Genomic DNA, 24,447 nt, shown 5'->3' with positions numbered 1-24,447 from the left:
ACTTTTTCCATTCACAACTCCTTTTTGCTTGAGAAGACCCCAGTATAAAGATATGTAAAATAGGTATAAAAATCAAATATTTACTGATAACAAATCATAAAGAAATTTACTTTAAAACAATTCTTTGACATACATATAATTTTACCATTTATTGAAGATGAGAGCAAATTTGCATATTAATGAGATGGATGTGCTTATTTGTATATAAAGAATTAAATCTTGGGAGAATATGTGATATCTTTTCCTGCCAAATTTTTTTTTTTACCACATTCCACATTCAGTTATGTGACCCCAATTGGGGTTACAACCCACAATTTAAGAAGCTTTGCTACAGAGGATCCACTCTCCTCTTTGCTTTCATTACCCTATTGCAAAACTTCAACATTATCTGCTTGAACAGTTTTACTACCCTTCTGACACATCTCAATTTGATTTCCTTGACATACTAATTCTTTCTTTGCTGCTAAAAATCTATCTTGAGTAGATATTCAGATCATTTCTCTAGTAAAAAAATCTCCAATGTCTCCCTTTGCATATAAAGTTAAAACTTCAACTATCACTCAAGGTTCTCTTCACAATCTGATACATCCCTGACTTTCTGGGACAGAAACAAAGCTCCCTTGACACTTCTCATATTCTTCCCATCATGGCCTAACTCTTCCTACAAACACTTCCATATTATTGGAATAGAAAAATTTCTTAATGGTAGAGACTTTTGCTTATTTTTCTATGTATCCCAAGAATTTAACTCAGTTCCTGGTGCAAAATTAGTCTTTAATGAATGAATATCTATTTAGAATAGGATGAGCAATTAGAGTGATGGAAGGTCCTTGCTTTTGTCTCTGACTTGCTCAACTTCAAGTCCTGTTATCACTTGTTATATAGAATGCAGGTAAAATGAAAAAAGTGACTTTTTAATTCTTTTAGATGACTGGAATGACAGGTGTACAGTGCCTCTCCCCTATTGCCAAGGCATTTATATAGAACAATGTCCCTAACAAGTGATTGTTGCTTCTACTCGAGGTATCCCATTGCATTTTTGGATAGCTCCAGTTATTTCTTATATTGAGCTAAAGCCTGTCTCTCTGCAGCTGTCCCTCAGTAAGTCTGGGTCTACCTTTGAGGCCCAACCTTACTAGTATAAAAACTCTTTTCTACATGATCATCCTTTGAATACTTGAAGAAAACTTTTCTCTCTCTCCAAGACATATGTTCCTCCAAGCTAAACAAGCCAACCTGAGGTTATAGCAAAATGCTTGATTAAGATTAAACTATTTGCTGTAAAATTTTTGGATTAGTCTGCACTTCCTTATTTACTTCTAGTCATTATCCCATTCTTTACCCATGACTTGTCAAGTCAAATATAATGTTTTCTTTCTGATACACAAAAGGACATCTAATTCCAAGGCTGGGGATTGGGCATCAATAACCTTCCCAGAATAATTAAGATTGACAGGGATTATAAGCAAATTTAGATTTTTCCCTTTTATGTTTTCTTAAAAAGCATTAAAGAATTCTTTATTAGACTTTCAGGTTTTAAACCTAGGAACTAGGGTTATAGTAGGTCACAAAACCCTAAAAAATGTATTTAATATTGATGGTTTAAAAAAAAAAGACATGCATTTAAAAATCCCTTTTCCTTAGGGTTTGTTCTATAATTAGTAGAAAAAGTTCTTTCCATTTTATTTAACAAGAATCTTGAACATAGATCAAACCTCACCTCCTTTGTACATCAATTCCCCTAGAATCAATGGGTCTCATTTCCAAGTATTTAAAGGCTTGAGTTTTGCTAACTATATTTTCCCAATTTGAAGGCTGTGTTTTCTGTTGCTTATTTACTACTCTAAAAATTGAATGTTTGGGTTGTTGTTGGGTTTTGTTTGTTTGTTGTTATTGTTGTTGTTGTTCCTCTTCCTCCTCCTCTTCCCTCTTCCTTTTTCCTTGTTCTTCTCCTCCTCCTCCTTTTTTCTTTTTTGGGTGCAATTAAGATTCAGTCTATAGATATAAGAATTGACTTTGTGTTGACTTGACTACTTACCTTTCAATTCTTTACAACCCAGAATCCTTTCATGGAATAACAATCATATTCCATTATCCTGCTTTTTCCCTCCACCAAGATTAAGATTTCCCTTACAGATTCAGCATGACAATTCCTTCTTTCATTTCTCTAATAAATTCTTTAAAGGTATTAATAAATGTTGGCATTCTTCTTGACCTCTTGATACATACTATTCATTGGCAAACCTACCACTCCTGCCTCTGGGGAAGCAAAGTTCTACTAAGTTCATGGAGGTCAATAAGGAGACCACTCTGAGGATAGGTGATTTAATAGAAAAGAAGGCAATCAATATAGAATGTTCCTACCCTCTATTTGCCCTGAGATTTTTAAACAAAAGAAAATATAAGGCCTTCAATTACAGGGCAGAGATTCCCCAGTGCCAGGAAAGTAAAATAGATTAATCTGTTTCATCTTAAAACACACACACACACAGATGTGGGATAAGAGAGAAAGAGAGATGTGGGATGAGAGAGAAAGGGAGAGAAGGAAAGGGACAAAAAGAAGAGGGAGATGGAGAGGAAGAAGAGGAACAGGGACAGGGAGAAAGGGAGGAGAGGGGGAGAGAGAGAAATAGAAAGAGGGAGAGGGATAGAGAGAAAGAGAGGGAGATGAAGAGAGAGAGAGAATTGCTAAGTAAAATGACTCTTTGTTCATAGAGTCTCATTAGTCAAAGAAGCTCACACTCAGATACCAAGTTCTCCCAAAGTCAGCCAGTCAAGGAAGTAGCAATATCCCTTAGATAAAGTTTTACAAAAATGATTTTTCAGTCAAAATTACATTTGACCCCATTCTTTCCAATTCACCCATTGCTCCTTTAGCTCTTCCTTATACTATTAGATTAAGAGAACACCTGCTACATTGGGCACAAGGACCAAGTTCTACTGAATCAACCCCACTGAGTTTAATGCCCAGAGCTCTTGGTGACTATAAAGAATCATGGGGTATCAGTACTGCATGGGACCTTACAGTTCACAGAGTCCCAGAGTTGGTAAGGGTTTCAAAGATCATCTAGCCCAACCTATTCCTGGACAGAAGTCTCTCTACAGTATTCCTGACAAGCTCAAAAACCTTCAATAATGGGGAACATTTGAGGAAGAACTTTTTCACTTTTGGATAGTTCCAAATGTGAGGAATTTGTTCTTTACTTCAAGGAGAAATCTGTCTCCCTCTACTTTCCACACATTTTATATCCTCTTGGGTAGAATGTCTAATTTTAATTCCATATTAGAGTCTTTTAAATACTTAAAGAAATCAATGAACATTTATTAAGCTCTTACTATGTGATGATTCTTAAGTGCTTATGATAAGTTTATTAAAGGTTGCTTTCAGGCAACACCTCCTTTCCCAAATCTTTTCCTCTTCCTCCACTAATCATCATGGTCCTCTCCCCATCATAGTCACAGTGTCCTGAATATATTCCATTTTGTCAATGTCCTTAAAATGAGAGCATTCAGAATAGAACACAATAGATGTAGTCTAAGAAGGCAGAGGGGCGATCAACTTTGTTGCTCTGGATGTCATAGTGTTATTAATACAGCACTGTGATATTATTTGTTCATCTAATTTGGTCACCTATACCTCAGCATGATATGGAGGCAGCCAGAGGTTCTAAAATGTTATGTTGATAGATTCTTGACAAAGGCACAGAAGAAGACATCATTTTCACATATGGCCAACATGTTGATTTGTTTAGCTTGATTATGCTTATTACAAAGGACAATGTAAGGTAATGTGTAATATCAAAGATGTAAAATAATTTTTTAAAAGAAAAATGAATGTTGATGAAACTGAGGAACAAAAAATTCAGAAAGAAACATACACTGGGTATTTGTTTTTACTTCTCATAAAATTCAACATATGTTTTAAAAATATGAAACAGAAATTCAATATATGTTTTAAAAATATGCATATAACAATCTTTTTTGTTGTTTTTCACAAACTGAAATAAATGTATTAAGTTAATATTTTAAAATGAAAAATGCAATACTTATTGAGCATAAAGTTTGACAGGTCCTACACCAAATGGAAAGGTCTCAAGGTGAATTGTATGTCTGTCATCTAAGGATCAGCCTCGCTAAGTTTAGAAAGTCTTAACACTAGGTTAGGTACAAGAGGACAACATTTTTTTTCTGCTACAACAATTCAAAAGGATTGTGCAATAAAGCATGGAGGGGTTGTGATCTCCTTTGGTGGAGCTTTTACCTACACTGACAAAATCACATATGATTCAAGAATTGAATGACAATAAATTTTTTGATTGGCATTCAATACCGCTGACTCACTAGCTTACAATCCAATAAGATCTCCAGATCTTTTTTACCTGAATTGCTATCTAGCCAAGCCTCACTCATCATGTACTAATTCAACTAATTTTTTAAACCATTCCTTAATTCCTTCCATTTTTTTAAACCTCATAATCACTTCCTGACTTGTCTTTCCTACACCAATGCCCCCACTATAAAACCTTTCTTGTTAAAAAGGAAAATAGTTACGTGAAAATGATACTGTACACCTACATTAGTCAATATAAGCAATGTTCAGTAATGGTTTTTCTTTCCTAATACCCCACTCTGTATATCTGTTTTATTTTTACTCCAAATGTAGAACTGAAATTCATCCTTGTTAAATTTTTCTTGTTAAATTTGACCTTATAATCTAAACCACTGGAAATCTGACACTTTCATCCAGCGTGCCCACTATCCTTCTCCCCCACTAGCTTTGTGTCATTTAGTCCAGACCACTGATGAAGAAATTGAGGCCATGAAAAATTAAATAACTTTTTCAAGATCACACCAGTAGTTAGTACCAGAATCAGAGTTTGAACTGGGTTTTCTGATTCCAAATTATTGTGAGTTTTTTTCCCCATAGTAACCCTTTGTCACAGGGATAGAGGAAATTCAATTGTCAACACTTTCAACATAGGCTGTGTCCTTGACAGAGGATAAGAAATGTTAACAGGAAAAGAAGCTTTGAATTCCCCATTGGCAATGATTAAATTAGATACCAACCTTATAGTTTTTTGTACATGAATACTCCCACAAAACAGAGCTATATACATACACACACACCCTTTTGATAATTGCCCTGCACTGACATGTCATGTGCTCCTCAAATAATTGAAGGGGTTGTTATTGTCAAAATCAAGTTATCCAAAACCTCTACCAACCACTCCTGGTATTTTCCCTTCAGAAATTTTTGTTAACACTTTATTTTTTTCCTTCCTTCAGTAGCCCTGAAAGAGGTCAGATGTTTTCAGAATGATCCAGTTTTCAAGTAGGAAGGCTGAAATGTGGGGAATAAATGACAAGAAGTGATGTAAATACTGTTCATGGTGTTGTTGATGGAAATTAATAGAGTAATTGGAATAGTTATTGACTTGAAGGCACAGAGTTCTAAACTGAAGCCTAGATTCCATTTATATTCAGAACAGGGTCAGGATGGCTAAGTGGCAACAGTATAATAGAATATTTAAAACAAGACACAGTGCCCTGGATGCTTGTTCAAATATGGATCCATTCAAAGAAGCTTGGTCACTCTTATATAGAGCATAGACCTATTAGCAGTGTAAAACAGCACATACTCATGAACAAATGCATATCTAGGTCTTTCTACCATTGCCATTTTTAAAAAAAATATCTTAAGTCATCATGGTATAAGAGAAGGAGTACCACAACTTGAATCAGAGGACCTGGGTTGAAATCTTAGCTTTGACTTCAGGCTTAGATGAAATGTTCCCTAAGGTTCTCTTTCTCTTTTCTTCTTCCTTCTCTTCCAGGTCTACATCCCAAGATATTTAAAAAAAAATTATTTTGGCAAACTAAATCACATGTGTCAAGAAACCTTATTTGGGGAGGGGGGGCAGAACCAAGATGGCTTAGAGGACACAGTATCTTCCTGAGCTCTCCTTTACCCTCAGACTACTTTTTATGAAACAGCCTTGGAATTAGTGCTTGCCTGACAAAACCCATGAATATTGGAAGTACAACACATTACCAGCAGAAGATAATCTCGAAATTTGCCAGAAAAGGTCTGTTTTTACTCATGAGCAGGGATGGTTAGACCAGGTGCAGACTCAGGCAGGCAGTGAGAGCATGGAAGGCAGCTCATGCTGAGCAGACCCAAGGGGATTGGAGTGTGGTCTCTGTTGGTGGAAAATTTGTGGGGAGAACTTTACCACAATGTGGCTACTTTGCCTTGGCAGCAAGTCAGTAGATCAGCAGAGAAGCTATAAACCCAGGAGGTAAAGACTACATCCCCAAACACTAGAATTTCTCAGGACTTCTCAGCCTATGAGGGACTCAACACACTCTCAGCATGCAACTGCTAATCCTAGCACAGACACTAATCCCAGCACAGCCATTGCTGTCCCACTGCTGCTTCTCTGTTGTCTGCTGAGAAAGCTTGGTAACATCACATTGGCCCAAAAGCAGACTGCAGTTTTTTGTTTGTTTTTCAAAATGAGTAAAAAATTAAAGTGGACTCTAACTATTGATAGCTTCTATATGGAAACCCTGAAGAGACTAAAAACAGACTGTCTCCAGATGAATCCCCAAAAGGGGATATGATCTGGTCTCCACCACACAAGAAGAAATTAAAAAGGCTCTCACAAGAGAGCTAGAAGAAAAATGGGCAAAGGAAAGAGAAGGTTGGCAAGAGGGTCTGGATAAGTCATCCCTACTCATTAAAAGATAGAGTGGATAAAAAAAACTAACTCCCTGAAAAACAGAATTAGTGAATTGGAAAAAGAAAATAGCTCCCTAAAAGATAAAACTGGCGAAATGGAAAAAAATTCCATAGAACAAAACAACTCATTTAAAAACTCAATTGGACAATTACAAAAATAAATAAAAAAGTAAATGAAGAAAATTGTAAAGGGCTGAAACTCTTGAGAGTTCATGTATTGAAGTTCTTGTATTGAGGTTCAGACAAGCAAGCACTTAAGGCTAATTACCAAATGGACAATACTCTATTAGAATTTGCTTGGAAAATGGCCTGCCCCACCATTCTGTGCTGGCTTGATCGGTTGCTGTATAGAGAGATTGGGAGGAGGGAAAAAGAGGTAGAGTAGGACAAGCAGGATGACTCTGGGCAGTAGAAGAAAGAGGAGATTCCTGTGTCCACTCTTTCACTTCTCACTTCAACAAAGAATAAAGATTAAGGACTTTTGCTTATACTAACTCTGGCTAATTCTAAAGTATCCAGACTGCTAATGCAGTCTTCACAGAAAATAATTCATTAAAAATCAGAATTGAACAAATGGAAATGAATGGCTTGAGAGACACCAAGAATCAGTCAAGCAAACCCCCCCCCAAAAAAAAGAAAAAATTGAAAAAATGTTAAATACAAATGTTAAATACCTACTTGGGGAAACAACAGACCTGGAAATAGATCTAGGAGAGATAATCTAAGGATTATTGGAATTCCTGAAAATCATAATGAAAAAAGAGCCTAGACACTATTTTTCAGGAAATCATCAAAGATAACTGTCCAGATCTTATAGAAAAAGGTAAAATAGATATTGAAAGAATTCATCAATCACCTGGTGAAAGAGATCCCAAAATCAAAACTCCAAGAAATATTGTGACCTAATTACAGAACTATCAGACCAAGGAAAAAATACAAGCAGCTAGAAAAAAACCAATTCAAATACAGAGGAGACACAATAAGGATTACTCAGGATCTAGCAGTGTCCACATTAAAGGATGAGATTATAAATAAATAGAAGAACATAGGATAGTTTGCTTCTCAGACTTGTGGGGGAGGAAGGAATTTATGACCAAAGAAGAACTAGAGATCATTATTAATTACAAAATGGAAAATTTTGATTATATCAAGTTAAAAAGCTTTTGTACAAGCAAAACTAATGCATACAAGATTAGAAGAGAAGCAATAAACTGGGAAAACATTTTTACAGTTAAAGGTTCTGATAAAGGCCTCATTTCCAAAATATATAGAGAATTGACTGTAGTTTATAAGAAATCAAGCCATTCTCAAATTGATAAAATGGTCAAAGGATATGAACAATTTTCAGATGATGAAATTGAAACTATTTCTACTCATATGAAAAGGTGCTCCAAATCACTATTGATCAGAGTTAAACAATTCTGAGATACCACTACACACCTGTCAGATTGGCTAAGATGACAGAAAAAGATAATGACGAATGTTGGAAGGGATGTGGGAAAACTGGGACACTGATGCATTGTTGGTGGAGTTGTGAATGGATCCAATCATTCTGGAGAGCAATTTGGAATTATGCCCCAAAAGTTATCAAACTGTGCATACCATTTGATCCAGCAGTATTTCTACTGGGCTTATATCTCAAAGGGGAATAAAGAAGGGAAAGGGCCCTGTGTGTGCCAAAATGTTTGTGGCAGCCCTGTTTGTAGTGGCTAAAAACTGGAAATTGAAGGGATGCCCACCAATTGGAGAATGGCTGAATAAATTGTGGCATATGAATGTTATGGAATATTATTATTCTATAAGAAATAACCAGTAAGATGAATATAGAGAGGCTTGGAGAGACATATATGAACTGATGCTAAGTGAAATGAGCAGAACCAGAAGATCATTATACACTTCAAAACAATACTACATGATAATCACTTCTGATGGACATGGCTCTCTTCAACAATGAGAGGATCCAAATCAGTTCCAACCAGCTACACCCAGAGAAAGAACACTGGAAAATGAGTATGGACCACAACATAACATTTACATTCTTTCTGCTGTTGTTTGCCTTGCATTTTTGTTTTTCTTCCCAGATTATTTTTATCTTTCTAAATCTGATTTTTCTTGTGCAACAAGAGAACTGTATAAATATGTACACATCTATTTTATGTAAGATATACTTTAACATGTTTAACATGTATGAGATTGCCTGCCATCCAAGGGAGAGAGTGGAGGGAAAAAAGAGAAAAATTAGAACAGAAGTGTTTGCAAGGGTCAATGTTGAGAAATTATCCATGCATATGTTCTGTCAACAAAAAGCTATAATAATAATAAAGAAAGCTTTCTATTTAAAGAAAACCACTGGTGTTTCTCCTTTTTAAGATTAAAGCCTCTTTCTCTAATAATAATAATCATCCTCTAATTTGCTTTGATTATTTTATATTTCCATTTTTCATTTTTTCTTAAAGCAAGATCAACATCATATTATTTTCCTCCCACTCTTTATTACAACCACATACCCACTGAACCTATTTTATTTATGGATTACCTTAGGCATAATGAGTTGTTAACCAAATGCATCATTTTTCAGTTTTGTCTTTAATCAAATTCTTTCTGTACACTGTAATATTGGTAACACCAGAGATCAGTTAATCAGATGTGCTTTCCTTATTCAGAAGAACAGATCAACCCATTCAGGTTTCCCTGATTACCACAGCAGTTTTGGCTGAGTCTGGAACACACTGTGCTCAGAGGGCTTGTTTATCATGAAATTACTTCTTAAATTAAAGAGTTTCTTTTGATTTTGCTTACACTTCTGATCTCAATAACAAAGGACCAAGAGTTAGGTTTTAAGAAGAGGCCTTCAAAATATAAGAGTCTATTTCCTAGAAGTACTAAGATTAGCAATTTTGCCTCTCTCACAAGATATGAAATCAATTGACCTTCTTTTTGAAAATGGTAATACCAAGAGGAATGAAATTCACTGGACTGCATCTCCAAAGGAAATCTTGAGGCAACTGTACTCATTACCTACTTTACTTACCTACATTAACTATGAACATATTTTAGCCTTCTCGAATGCCTTGGGGAACAATGGAAATCTCTTTCATAAAAACAACTTGAAATTAAAATAGAAAATTATTTTGCAAAAAGCTAAATGTTGTCACAAGCAAAAAAAATGACCAAAAATAAAATATCAATCTACAAGTTAAGCTTCTACTAGTTAAGAATAGTCTTTACTATTACACTAGAATAATTATGAGATAATACCTATGATTTACAAATTTTAATTCAACTAGGTGGCACAGTGGATAGAGTGTCAGGCCTGGAGTCAAAGAAACTCATCTTCCTGAATTCAAATCTGATTTCATACACTTATTAGTTGCATGATCCTGGGGCATATATCATTTAATTCTGTTTGATTCAGTTTTCCCATCTGTAAAATGAAAAGGAGAATGACAAGCCACTCCAGTATCTTTGCTAATATACTCCAAATGGGACTGTGAAGTCAGACATGACTGAATAATAACAACAAAGTTTATTTACCTTTATGATATCTGAACTCCAAATTATCTAATATGAACTCTTTTGAGGGAAAACATTAAAATTTCAGCATAACTATCACTATATGAATGCCACTAATGCCCATGAAGTCATATTTCAGAGGCTTTAATCTTCTCTGAAGGTCATTTGCTAACCATAGAATTATCAGCTCTAGAGCTGGAGTAGACTTTACAATTCAGAAAACCACAGCTGTAAAGGATCTCAAGGACCATCTATTATAGGCCTTCCTAAATTTAGAGATAAAGAGACTGAGGCATGGGGAAATTATATGATTGAATCACCATACAAGAAAAGCAGCATCAAATTGCCCCAAGACATGGGCTCTACCAACAATAGCTATAGTTCTATTTTGTTGCTTGAAGATTCACCTAAAATGTCTTTTAAACATCAGATTAACTTTCTCATTTTAGTCTACTTGGCCATAGAATACCAGAGGCTTAGGGTTAATTTTTCAATGTAGTAGTAGCAAGAACTATGACTAGAGATAGCTCAAAAGATTAGAATCAAAAGACTTTGAACCTAGTTTCCAGTTATGCTATCTCCTACATATGTGAAAAGTAGTGTCAATCACTTTCCATTTCTTCACCTCAGGCTTTTTTAATGTAAAGATGAAGATGTTAAAATAGATGATTCCTTAGGCCCTTTCTGACTCCAACATTTAATGACACAATGAGAAAATAATCAATATTTCTTAATCAATTGATTTCTCCTATCAACCAGCAAGCATCTATTAAGTGCCTCCTGTGTGCCAAGCATTGTGTTAGGAACTGAAGATATAGAAAATGAAGTAATCCCTCCTCTCAAGGAGTGTTCTAAAAAAGAAGACAAGTAAATATATAAGTATAAATAGAATAAGTGTAAAAAATACACATAAATAAGTTATGTATTATAAACAATATAAAATAATATAAAAATACCATAAATTTAAGGTTGAGAGAGTACAAATAGTAGGGTAAATCTTAATGTCAAATTTGCACCTTCAAGTGAAGCAGAGATTTTTGAGGGAGAAAGAGGAAGAAATTCTAAGTATGAACTATAATGAGAACAAATGTCGGGAGATAGGAACTGGAGTTTGTGATATAATCCTGGCCATACAACAGACCTTAAAATACTTATTGAATTGAAAGGAATACCAGAGCTTTCATTCCTTTTGTTATTAATTCTCCTACAAGGTAAAACTGGACTGGGGGAAAAGAAGGGATTGTTATCCATTAAAAGAATGACATAGGTGTTTTGGGGTTTTTTTGTTTGTTTTTTAGCAAAGGGGAGTGTTTCATTATTTGGTTCAACTCATATATAATCTAAACAATTTCTCCTGAGATATGTTTGGGATTTATGGTTCAAATAGAAATTTATTTCCATGAGATTCCATTTAATTCAACAAACATTTATTAGGCACAAGTCATTATGTGAAAATATATTACTAACAGTGCTTACTGTATGAAAAACGATATAAAAATCATCAAGAGCATCAATATCTGGAAAATACTGTAGATCAATCATGGAACAAGAGGCATTATGATGGATGGATAGTTTTTAGTGCTGAATTGGTGCCAACAAAATTTTATGAGTAGAAAGAGGCCTCCAGTACACAATGTAATAAAAGAAAAGGGCACTGAATTTGGAGGAAGAGATCCTTGGTTCAAAAGCCAACCCCCAGTGTTGGTAGCAACCCTGCACCACCACCCTCACTGTGTGATTTCTGACAAGTCACAAACTCTCAGGTCCTTAATTTTCTCCTCATCAAAACAAGGAGGTTGGGACTAGATGACCTCTAAAATCTATTTTATTTCTCAATGTGGCATCTTATGTTCTATATGGGGTAAACATTTTATGGAAAGTCATGGAAAGGAAACCACAAAAAGGAAAAAATACAGATAACTTATGAATAATGGAAGAACACCCATATTGTTGAGAGTATGAATCCATTGTAATATTGCTGTATTATACAATGGGAGACATACAAAGATGGGGGAAAATGGTGGTATTTGCCCTCAATCTATAAAAAGAACTGGCATGAGCTTTATTTCAGCTAAAGGGAAGGGGATGAATAAGGTGGCTTCTTTAAGTCCTTGGATTCCAAGAGGCCAAGAAACAGGATGTCATATAATGGTGCTAAATCATGTCAAGTTATTTGTTTTTCTTATGGAATATGTATCCTTGCTACCAGTGGGTATTAAATTTGAGCACCAGCAAAAAGCCAAGGGTAGTATGACAATTAAGGTCAAAGAATTCATATATTCCAGATGTGCTTTAGATAAAAAGATTGATTTATTTTAAGGCATGGAGACAGAACACACTGTCTTAAAAAGACAATCAGAAATCATGGGCTGCTTTTTTCCAGTAAGAAAAACTAACCTGTTCTTTTGCTGCTCTGAGACAGCACAATTTGTCCATTGAGATTGGATTGCAGCATAACTCCAGTCTTTTCTCATGTGCATTTTAACCTATGTTTTTTTAACCTGTATATCTTTCTCCTATTTTTTGTACTTATATAATACACATACAAGCTACAGGATCTGAGAATTGCAGAAATGAAAATCCTCAAGAAACTTCTTCATTTTACATAGAAATAAATTGAGATTCACTGAGGCAAGCTGACTTTCCCAAAGTCACACAGTCAACACTGGCAGAGCTGTGACTAGGACATGATCTTCCTGCCTCTACTATTCTTTCCATTGCATTACAATTTCTTTCATCAGGAAAACAAGATATTTGAAACAGTAGAGTTGAGAATTCAAGTCTCCCTTATGCCATTTACCTTTTTAACCTTGAGTAAATATTGTAGCCTTTCTGAATCTCAGTTTCCTCATTCAAAGAAAGGAGTTAATGATATTTACACAATATCATAGAGCAATTGAGAGGATAAATGACTGAAGGAATCATTATTTCATCAGTGGGGGGTATATTTGGCATCAAAATTGACAACAACCCATGTGTAATTTAGGAAAGAGTTACTATAGCCCTGAAAAAATCAATATTACTTGGCCAACTGAATGATAAATATCTTTACATGCAGGGATTCTTTTAAAGATTGTTTTGATTTTTTCCCCAATTACATGTAAAAACAATTTTAAATATTTGGTTTTTTAATAAATTTTGTTTCAAATTCCCTCTCTCTTTTTTCCCCACCCCCTCTTTTAAGAAGGCAAACATTTTGATATAGATTATACATGTGCAATGATGCAAAACATAGTTCCATTTTGCAAAAGGGAACATAGATCCAAAGGCCCCCCCAAAAAAGAAATTTTTTTAAAAGTATGCTCTGATCTACAGTCAGCTTCTATCAGTTCTGGTTCTGGAGATAGAGATTTTTCATCACATGTCCTTCGAATTATTTTGTATCATTTGTATTATTGAGAATAGCTAAGTTGTTCCCCACTGATCATCATACAATATTGCTATTACTATGTACAATGATTCCCTGAATCTTCTCACTTTCCCTTCAGTTCATAAAAGTCTTCCCAGATTTTTCTGAATATAAGCAGGGGTTCTTAGCCAGAATCCAAAAACTTGGTTTAAATTTTTGTTTTATTAAATTTCTTTTAATGCAATTGGTTTCCTCTGTAATGTATTTTATTTCATACACTTTAAAACACTATTTTGAGAAGGGCTCAATAGGCCTCTTACTGGATGACCAAAGGGGTAACAAAATCAAAAAAAGGCTAAGAGTCCCCTGACCCTCTGTCTTAGCCAAGCTGGTGATAGAGAAAAGATATATAGTCTATTGTGCAGTTTGTATCGGAAGCTCTTCTAGTTCCAGATCTCTACCAGAACTTGTCCTTATTGGCAAAGATATTGGGAACCCTGAGTCAATCCCTTCCATATGATTAGACATTGATTAGGACCTTCCATTGGTAGGAAACATGAAGATTAAATAACAAAATAGTGTAAAACATACTGCAAATTACAAAGAGAAGGGTTTTCTTTTTAATAAGTGAAAAAAATCAAGATTTCAACATGTACTTTTCTACCTGAAAGAGAAAAAAACTATATCACATGGTGTGAATCTGATAGCATCTGCAAAAGGAACATATTGATGTCAGTTTGGACAGAACCTCAGATGACCACATTATTGTCAATCTCCATTGGCTACTATTAAACATCTCACATTTCCTTCTTAAAATACCCGAGGAAGTGTAATAGAACATGAGGTTGGAATGAAAGGCACAGGATAATTCTTTTCTTGGAACTCATGTTTTTGCGGGAGCATTAAGAAGCTTCACACTGTCCTAGTTATGATAGCACAAGATGTACCGAGTAACAGTCACATGGCTCCATTAATATATTGTGTTAACATGCTAAGTACCCAATTTTTAAATGTTCCAATTAGAATTAATCAGATTTTTTGCATATCAGCCTTGAGTGTGGGGGAGAGAAGGAAGTCTCTGAGGAAAAGATATTTAAGTCTGTCTAGTGAAATCGGGAATGAAAGTGGAAATACTAAGTTTGAATCTAGGGTTTTTATATACTTGCTTTGGGAGATTATTCTGGCTTTCAATTTCACTGAACCTCAATTTCCTCCTCTGTTACATCTGGATAATAGCTGCCCTGCCCCATTTCACAGGAATGTTGTATATATCTGCGTCTACTTATGTGTATTATGTCTATTCTTTGGAATGTCAGGAACTGTCATTTTTGTCTTTATAACTTCAGTGCCCAGCACAGTTCCCAACAACTAGTAGACATTTAATAAATGCTTATTGATCAACTTATTGATTATGATTCAATGTATTGCAAAAACATTTTGTAAACAGTTAAGCACAGAATCAACAAATCTAGAAGGTTCAAAAGACCTAAAAGATCACCTAGTCCAATCTTCTGTCTAACTATTTATCTGCTTGAATTTCTTAAATGAATGAAAAAACATTTTTAGCTGTTACTATGTGATAGTCATTGGGGATATAAATACAAAAGTCAGACAGTTATTTGCCCTCAAGGAGCTGAGATTTTAACAGGGCGATTCAACACATATAGGAGAGTGATTTGGAGTAACTCAACAGCCATAACTAAAGTCATAAAGCAGGCAAAGGTCACACCATTTCCAGGAGCAATGCCTTTATTTATTTGATTACTATTCCCAGAGCAAAGTGGTGGAAGTGGGGGCGGGGTGAAGAAGGGAGTAGAAATCACTAAACAATGGACACCCTTTGACCTAATAGCATTACTATGTATGCACCTAACATGGATTCAGAAATACTTGAGATAAAATCCAATCTAACCTCACCTGGGTAAAACACTTAACCTTTATTTGTTTTTTCCTCAATTGTAAAATGGGGGGAGAAAAATTCCCAGATTTCTGTGAGGATTAAATGAGATAATACTGTAATTGTAAATGGCTTAGCATTTTGCCTGGCACATAGTAAGCATTATATGTATGTATATATATATATATATATATATATATATATATATATATATATATATATGTATGTATATATATATATATATACATACACACACACATACACATACACATATGCTATCTATAATTATTATTATTACTATACTTATAAGTACTTTGGAAAAACCTTAAAACAATGTATAAATGCTAGTTACTACTACTCCTGCCTTCTACTACCATTAAGACGACAACTACTATTACAAACATTACTACAACTGTTACAACTATTACTATAATTACTAAGATTATTACAGCTACTACTGATCAGTCACAGACAGAAACATTGCAACTCAACTTTAATAAAGAGATGTCATTTTGGTCCTCTTTGAGAATGAACAACAGGTAACCAACCAGCTGCTACTACAAGGTAGTGCAAAATATATTTATAGCAGAATTTTTTGTTGTAACAAAGAACTGGAAGCAACACAGGTGCCCATCAATTGGGGAATGATTGAGCAAATGATTGAGTCTGTAAATAGAATTTAATATTAGTGAACCACAAGAAATGGTAAAAAAAAAATGAATTCAGAGAAAACTGGGAAGATTTGTGTGAATTGAAACAGGGTGAAATGAGCAGAAAAGAACAATTTATACAGTGACAACAACATTGTAAAGGAAAATAGTCCTTTAGGACTTAAGAACTATGAACAACCAAAGCAACAACCAGTCACGACTTCAGAAAGCTGATGATGAATCATATTTCTTGGCAGAGAGGTGATAGACTGGATGTACAGAATGAGATATATACATTTTCAGATGTAAGCAAAAACAAAGAAAGCACGGTAAGTGTGAAGAACTCAGGGAGGTACTGGGATGAGACATGATGCACAGTCTGAGCTGGCTGGATGTAGTAGTAGTTAGACCTGAGCAAGATCTAAGATTCTTATAAACCCGTCTATCTCTCCCCTTTATACCACCATTATTCTGAATTCTGGTGTTACTCATTTCTCCCTTGGGCCTGATGCTGGATAAGGTCCAGTCCTAGGAAAGGACTAACAATGAACAAGGTCTCTTCTCTGATGTGTGAAGATAGGGAGAATAGGAGCCGTGCCAAAAGGATCCATGCCCAACTGAATGAGCTTGTAGTTCATGAAGAAAACCCAGTGTTTTTTCACACTTGGAGAGGCTAAACATAATAGGAAACCCCTTCAAGGTGAGAGTGGCATGAGTTATGGCAATATCCCAGATGAAGACAGATAAGATGCTTTCTCCTGCCCTAGTGTAACATTTAAGGTATTTTGATTTTGACTCCCATCATATGTTTTTGTTGAATATGCTTATTGAGGAGACTTACCAGGCTATGACTTATTGAATCCTTTGTTAATTCTTGAATGACAATGACATATGAACCATTTTGCTATTCCTTCTCTATTTCTCATTTTATGGGTTTATTATGGGAAATTCAGTTATCTGACTATTCAATGTTTCCCAAATAGAAATATTATACACAGTTGATTGTGTCAACCAATGGATAAATCATTCTTAAAAAGATTGAGTACTACCATAGCCTATAAGTCTTAACTCCATATACCTCCATGCATCTTATACAGTGTGGAGCCTTGAAGAACAGTTGATCCAAAGCTAAATGCCTTTGAAGAGAAAGGCAAACTGGACCCCATGAGAACTGTGCAGAAATTCCATAGGTAGAAGACATCTTCAGCCCAGATATGATGGCTTCTAATTTAGTGCAATGTAAGTACTATCTTTTTAATATCATATAGAGTACATGTATTTGTATTACTACAATATAATTTTAATTTTAAATAGTAGAATTTTAAACAATAGAAAGAAGCACTGGATTTGAAAATCAGAGAAGCTGGGTTTGAAATCTGGTTCAGTCACCTACTACCTTTATATTGGGCAATCTTTCTTAGTCTTGGCGCCTGTTTTGTGACAGCCTTCTGGCATCATCTCTCCTCTTGGGAGGATGTGAAGTTTTCCTATTGACATGTAAGTCACTCAACAAACATTTTTAAGTATCAAACAAACAAATATAACTTAAAGTGCCAGGTTCTGTGCTAAGTACTAGATACAAAGAAAAGAAAAAAGTAGACCCTGTTCTAAAAGAGTTCACAATCTAATGGAGGAAGCAACCTTTAAATAACTATGTAAAAAAGGTTATATATATGACACACTGGGAAAAAAAGTCAACAGAGGGAAGGTACCAGCATTAAGGGGGATGATTAAGGGCTTCTGTAAGATGAGATAGAAGTCCTCTCAGGATCCTTCTGGCCCTAAATTCACAAACCTATAATTCTATGATGGTTTTTCAATATCAGGAATGCTGTTCATTTTAAAAAAATGTTGCTTCCTATGTAGTATTTGAGGTTTATAGCTGTTTTGATATCATTGTTTTCTTCTGGGTTTTTATCTAGATCTTCCCTATCCCCATAATTTGTTATAGTTGAGTTCCTTTTTGTTGTTTGATAATGTTCCCATAGAAATGCTATTTCTTGGTTTTTAGCTTTATGTTAAAGTTAGGATATACACATTCATGGTCGTAGGCACCTTCCCAGACTTCCAGTCTTTTGAGCTTCTGTGCTAGCTCTCTGAGTGGGTATAGTGAGATCTGTAGAATTTTGGTGCCTCCAAGGAGAGGTGATCTAAAAAGGGATATGGTCAGACTGTTCCAAGCCTGTGCTCCGGTCTTTGCCTAGAAAGGAACCTTTCTCCCCTGTAGCCATCAGAGTTAGCATTAGTCTTGACTCTGGGACTGGGACTAGCTACAAACTGGTACTTTGTCTTGGAATTGAGACCATGGACATTTGAACTGAGCATTGAGTTCAAGTAAACAAAATGAATCACTATCACTGATATTAATGATTTTTTTGTGTTAAGTTTTTCTATGCAAAGGTTCAAAAACATAAATGCACACATACAATATACATACATACACAAACACACACACACACACACACATACATACACACCCCTCTCTTACATCCAAACTTCATTAAAGTTGACAGAGAAGAAGTGAAGGAAGAGACATATTCAGAGGAATAATTGTATCACTTTAAAAGATTTTTGAAAGCAGAAACCATTGCATTCCAAACCCCCAGACACCAATGGAAGATTAATACTCAGTGAAGGATGGTTGAAGCAAGAACAACAACAGCAGCAATTCATTCAGGAAAGGATGACACATTGCCATGCTTAATAAGAGCTGAATTATTTAGAGAAAAATGGCCCAAAAGCCCCTCCCAAATGAAACCAAAATAAACATCTCTTAAAGAAGACAATATTAAAAGTTATGGTATATGAATGTTATGGAACATTATTGTTCTGTAAGAAACAATCAGCAACATGATTTCAGAGAGGCTTGGAGAGACTTACATGAACTGATGCTAAAGTGAAATAAGTAGAACCAAGAGAACATTGTGCACAGAAACAGCAAGATTATAAGATTGTCACTTCTGATGGTCAGGCCAATTTCAATGGTTTTGTGAAGGAGAAAGCCTTCTGCCACCAGAGAGGGCTGTGAGGAACCAAGTATGGATTACAACATAGTATTTTCACTTTTTTGTTGCTGTTTGCTTGCATTTTGTTTTCTTTCTCACTTGTTTCCTTTTTGATCAGATTTTTCTAAAGTAGCATGATAATTGTGGAAATATGTATTAAAAATTGCACATGTTTAACATATATTTCTTGCCACCCAGGAGAGAGGGTGGGGGAAATGGAAGGGGAAAATGTGTAACACAAGATTTTACAAGGGTGAATGTTGAAAACTATTTATGCATAAGTTTTGAAAATAAAAAGCTTTAATAAAAAGACGACAATATTCAGGAAAATGAATTTAATTAAATTATTTTAGAGAGATTAAAAACAAATATCAGATTTAGCAGCAGACCAATAACAAGATCATTTTTTTTTCAATTATAATACGATGCAAATGGTCAAGAGGCAATGGGTTCAAATCTTCATTCTGCTACCTATTAGCTTTTGATGGCTACAATCTCAGTTTTCTGAACTTTAAAATTAGTATTATAATTTTTGCAGTGCCTTCCACATCCAAGGGTTGTTGTGAAGATCAGAAAGGAATATACAAGAAAAATATTTTGTGAACTGAGACTTACAAGTCTATTCAGCCTTTGTATTTTGTGATCCTGTGATTTAATGGAACAAACCAACAAAAAGTGAGTGCTTTTTTAAAAAGCACCTGCCTGGGAACAACTCTAGAAATTTTAATTCAGTCATTTTCATCCATTCATTCAAATATTTACTAAATCCTACTGTATACCAGATTGTGCCCTAAGGGATGAATGGCAAAGATGAATAATAGAAGGGATTTCTCCTTACAGAGCCTATAGACTTGCAGAGAAGATATGTCTACAAATAACTATAATTCCAATTTGAGCACAAGAGCTATGTGGAGGATTTCAAAGGAGTCAGATGTAAGGGTGGTGGTAGCAAAGTGGGACATTCTAGATATGGAATATTTAAGAAGAAAAGGTAGAGAGGAGTGAATGAAGAACACCACAAATAAATAAGGCAAAAAAGAGAGATTATAGAAAGGAAAAGAGAGATTATATTCACTATCCCCCTCCCCTCAAGGACCAGTTCAAATGCCACTTTCTCCTCTCTAACTAGAAATTATTATTCTCTTCTCATGTTTATTTCAATTGTACTTGTCCAGATTTCTCCTTTTTATATCCCATTCTCTTTTCCATTGTACTTATTTGGACATTGGATATATCTCCCCTCCTTCCCCCATCCCTTGCATTCCTCTATTGGACTACAAATTCCATAGGAGGAAGGCTTGTGTCTTTATTCATGTTTGTGTTTTTGATATCCAGTGCAGAGTCCTGCACAGTGTAGAAAATCAGTTAATCAATAGACATTTATTAAGTGCCTACATATATGTGCCAGGTATTTAGCTATATAATCAATATATATATTTAACTGAACTTAATTCAAAATCCAAAGTATCTTTCTATAACTGATTTGTGATGACAAAGAATTATTTTCCCCTCTCTCCCAATTGTAGAGACCAAGTGTAATAATTCTCTATAAGGTGGTCCCTTGCCAATAATTCTCTATAAGGTGGTCCCTTTCCTGGTACATATAGTAATTCTCTAAAAGATGGTCCCTTGCTGGTATATCTAAGATGTTCAATATCCTTTCTCATTCTGTTCCACTATCAATCATGAGGAAAATACTAAAGCAAAAGCACCTCTTCTTCTCAGCCAAGAATAGGAGAAACTTATTTATTTTGAAGCATAAATGACTGATGAGGTTTAGTGCATTACCACCTTAGTCAAGCATTTGTTGAAGATCTAACTATGTAAGATTCAATTTATGAGTCTCAAGAGATCATTGCATTTTATCAAAATTTAACAAGCCAAAGCAATGAATGGTTGAATTTCAATCATCAGCAAGTTGGCAGGAGAGGTAGAGTGCAATTTCTTAGTGGTTCAGCTATCATACCCATTTTACTATCTTACACAACTGATTGATAATGTCAGTTGTCAGTCTCTGTAAAGCTTACTTGAAAGGGAAATATCACCACATGGAAATAAAATGTGGACAATGCAATTACTCCCTAAAAAGAGGACATCAGGAGATCACACGATTCCTGAATTAGAAAGGACCACTGAGGTGAACTAGTCCAGTCCCCCTTCCAAATCTCTTTGATTACAAATTAACAATCTCCTGCTACAGCCTATTCCCTATTAACAACCTCCTGCTACAGCCTATTCCCCTTTGGAACAACTAATTATCAAATTTCAAAGTTAGGAGGGACTTCAAGAACAACAATATAATCTAACTTATATAGATGAACATATGATCCGATTTTTACTTGAAGTAACTATTAGAAAGGTGTTTTTTATTTTGCTCCTAAATCTGTTCTTTTGGCATTTTCACATTTGCTCCTAATTCTGCATTTTTAGCCAAGCCACTAACAAAGTGATTATCCTAGGTGGATATCCTAGGTGTTTCTCTTGGTTTTCTCAAATTAAAAATGGGGGTAATAATAGTACCTATCATGCATGGTTGTTATGATGACTAAATGAGATAATAACTGTAAAGCATTGGGTGAGAACAATTGCCTTGCTCATAGTAAATGCTATATAAATATAAGCTATTATTATTACTATTGTTACTGTGTTTTCATATAGCATGAAGATTTCTCATTGTGTTACTATCCTTCCTCATGGACCTGGCTTAAATAAGTTGGTTTTTACCTTATGTAGCTTTTCTCCTCCTAGCTTAGTACTCTCCAGAAAAAATGAATGGATATCATCCTCAGACCTGTGTTCTGATATACGGATGGATAGGAAAAGGAGGAAGTTTATATCAGATTTAACAAGGTACCCTGGATAATGTTCTCTTTCTGGCTTTTTATAAACATGAGACTTTATTGGTTGAGTTCTGGGAAGAAGAGGGAGGTGGTCAAGGTGGTGAAGTATCTCAGCATATTGTTTTCAGGAAGAATCTTGCTCTGTTCTGTACTCAAAAAATGATAAGCAAGGAAATGAGGAAGACTAAGGAATATAATGGACCTTGACCTCTGTAAATTGATTAGAATACAGTTATTCCAGGCTAACAGAAATTCTAACTAAGAAGGAACTATGGAACTAAAGTCAAGTAAAGAAGAAACACAAGGTATAGTTAGATACAATAGCCACATAAATTTGGAATTGATTCATAGAATCTTAGAATCTCAAACTTGCTTAGAGCTTAACCTTAGCTTCATATCTGAAACAAGAATTATCTCTAAAACATCTCTGGCCAGCAATTATACAGCAAGTAATTGAAATTTCCAGGGATACAGAATGAATTATCTCCTGCTCAATTCCACATTTTAATTGTCCTAATTTTTAGCAAACCTTTTATTGTATTAGGCTGAAATATCACTCTGCAACTTTCATTTATTGGTATATTCCAAGCCTGCAGCTTAACCAGTGAAGTTGAACCATTAAGAGGATATGTGTGTGTGTGTGTGTGTGTTGTACCCATAAAAAACTAGTTTTGAGGAAAAAGTTCTATCAGAACAAGAAACTGTTATCACTTCCTATAGCTTCCTCCTTATAGTGACTTTCAAGTCTGAAAAATCCCCATGACTACATTCAGCTTCTCATTTCTATCTCAGCCCTTTATATCCCAGGACTTCTGATATATCCTGGTTACTATTTCAAGCTAATCCATGGCTTATACAGTACTGATTCTGAATTGGACAGCTCCCTCTTTTTTTTCCCCTCAGAAAATAATAGAAAACCCATCTTTCATTTCCCCAATAAATACCCAAATTATTAGCACAAGTTCATCCCCTGTGGGGGAAAAACAGGTCCTGACTCTGAAATGTGGACCAAAAAGGACACACTGAAGTCCTTTTGCATGTCAGCCCTTAAAACACTTGAAAAATTACTATCATTTGGTGATATGTTCTTCAATAATCTGCTCTGGAACCTTCCTCATCTCTTGCTACAGTTTCTTCCTTGATAATCTTCTGAGCTTTCAAGATTTTAACTGGCGCATACTTCTTTGGAGGTCACTTACAAATCCTTATTTCCAAATCTGCCCTCTTCTGAGCTACAGACCAGCAGCACTAGCTGACTTTGAGACTTCCTTTCTTCAGTGTTTCCCTGGCACCTCAAACTCATGCTCAAAACCAAGCTTATTTTTGTCTTTACACTATCTCCTATGCATTCTGGTTATTTGTGGAATCTGGACAAAAAGAAGATGATATAAAATAGTGGAAGATGCATTGGTTTTTGATTCACAGGGCCCGAGTTCCATTTCTGCTTCTGATGCTTAACCTATTTGTCCCTCAGCAAATCACAGCTTTCACAGACCTCAGTTTCCTCATCTGTAAAATGAGGGGGGGGGCATCAAACTGGATGGCTTCTGAAATCTCTTGTCTTTTTAGATATGTGATTCTGTACTTTTATCATTTCTGTATGTGGCAATAACATTTGCCTTTTTTCATAATAAAAACAAAAATCATGTGGCTGTATTTGGTTCTTCTCATGTTTTATCATTTAGCAGTCCACCAGTATAGTATATACAGCACTGAACTTGTAGTTAGGAAGATTTGGGTTAAAAATCCCGCCTCTGATACTAGCTATGTGACCATGAGTAAGTTTCTTAACATTTGTGATCCTCAGGTTCATCACCTGGAAAACAAAGGGGTTGGATAAACAAGCCTCTAAATGTCTGTTTCTGTGATCTCTCTTAAGTTCATCTTTGCAACTTCTCTTTTTATATCTTCTCTTCTTTTTTTTTTCTTTCCTATTAGCACTACTATTATCAATTCAGGAGACCATTCCCACTCACCTTGATTACTGCCATAGACTCCAAAACAGTCTTTGCTCATTATACTCTAGTTGTCATGTTTCATATTACTGAAGGGGGAGGGAAACTGTTCCCTTTAAAATTAAATTGTATCCCCTTTTTGATCTTAGAGATCAGAATTTCCCAGGCTCCAAGGAGTCCAAGGGCAAATCAACTCCCATTGATCTTTTTGAAATTCTAAGTTCCCATTCAATTGAGAAATCCTAGTCTATTCAGCTTAGACTGTCCCAACCCCCCACCAAGAGCTACCCATATAACAGGTTTCCTTCTTGCAGAAGGCCTAAAGTAACTTGTTCAGCTGCTAGGACCCTATTCCCACTGCCAAGGCATTCTCTTCTCAGTGCCAGAATCCATTTCCCTAATAGGACTTTGCCACTATAGAAGTCAGTCTCTTAGCAAACTGGTTTCTATCCAACAATAAACTTTCATTTTTGCCATTAATATTTTAGGATAAGTG

At 35.2% G+C, this 24,447-nt stretch overlaps 1 protein-coding gene across 8 annotated transcripts in view; it reads right to left on the bottom strand.

Moving 5' to 3' along the window:
• The window catches only part of PHACTR3 (phosphatase and actin regulator 3), a 262,235-nt gene that overhangs the window by 36,797 nt on the left and 200,991 nt on the right, over window positions 1–24,447 (bottom strand). The window contains exon 9 of one of the 8 annotated variants that reach the window (XM_031951705.1): window positions 22,038–22,142. The exons of the other annotated variants lie outside the window; for them this stretch is intronic. Coding sequence (XP_031807565.1) covers window positions 22,121–22,142 — 22 coding nt within the window. The 3' untranslated portion in view covers window positions 22,038–22,120. Of the gene's footprint in view, window positions 1–22,037; window positions 22,143–24,447 lie in introns of those variants that run through there. 8 annotated transcript variants of the gene reach the window in all.

Source organism: Sarcophilus harrisii, chromosome 2 (genome assembly GCF_902635505.1).
Source record: "Sarcophilus harrisii chromosome 2, mSarHar1.11, whole genome shotgun sequence".
NCBI lineage: Eukaryota > Metazoa > Chordata > Mammalia > Dasyuromorphia > Dasyuridae > Sarcophilus > Sarcophilus harrisii.
The sequence above is the reverse complement of the archived record's forward strand: the minus strand, read 5'-3'. Positions and strand labels throughout refer to the sequence as shown.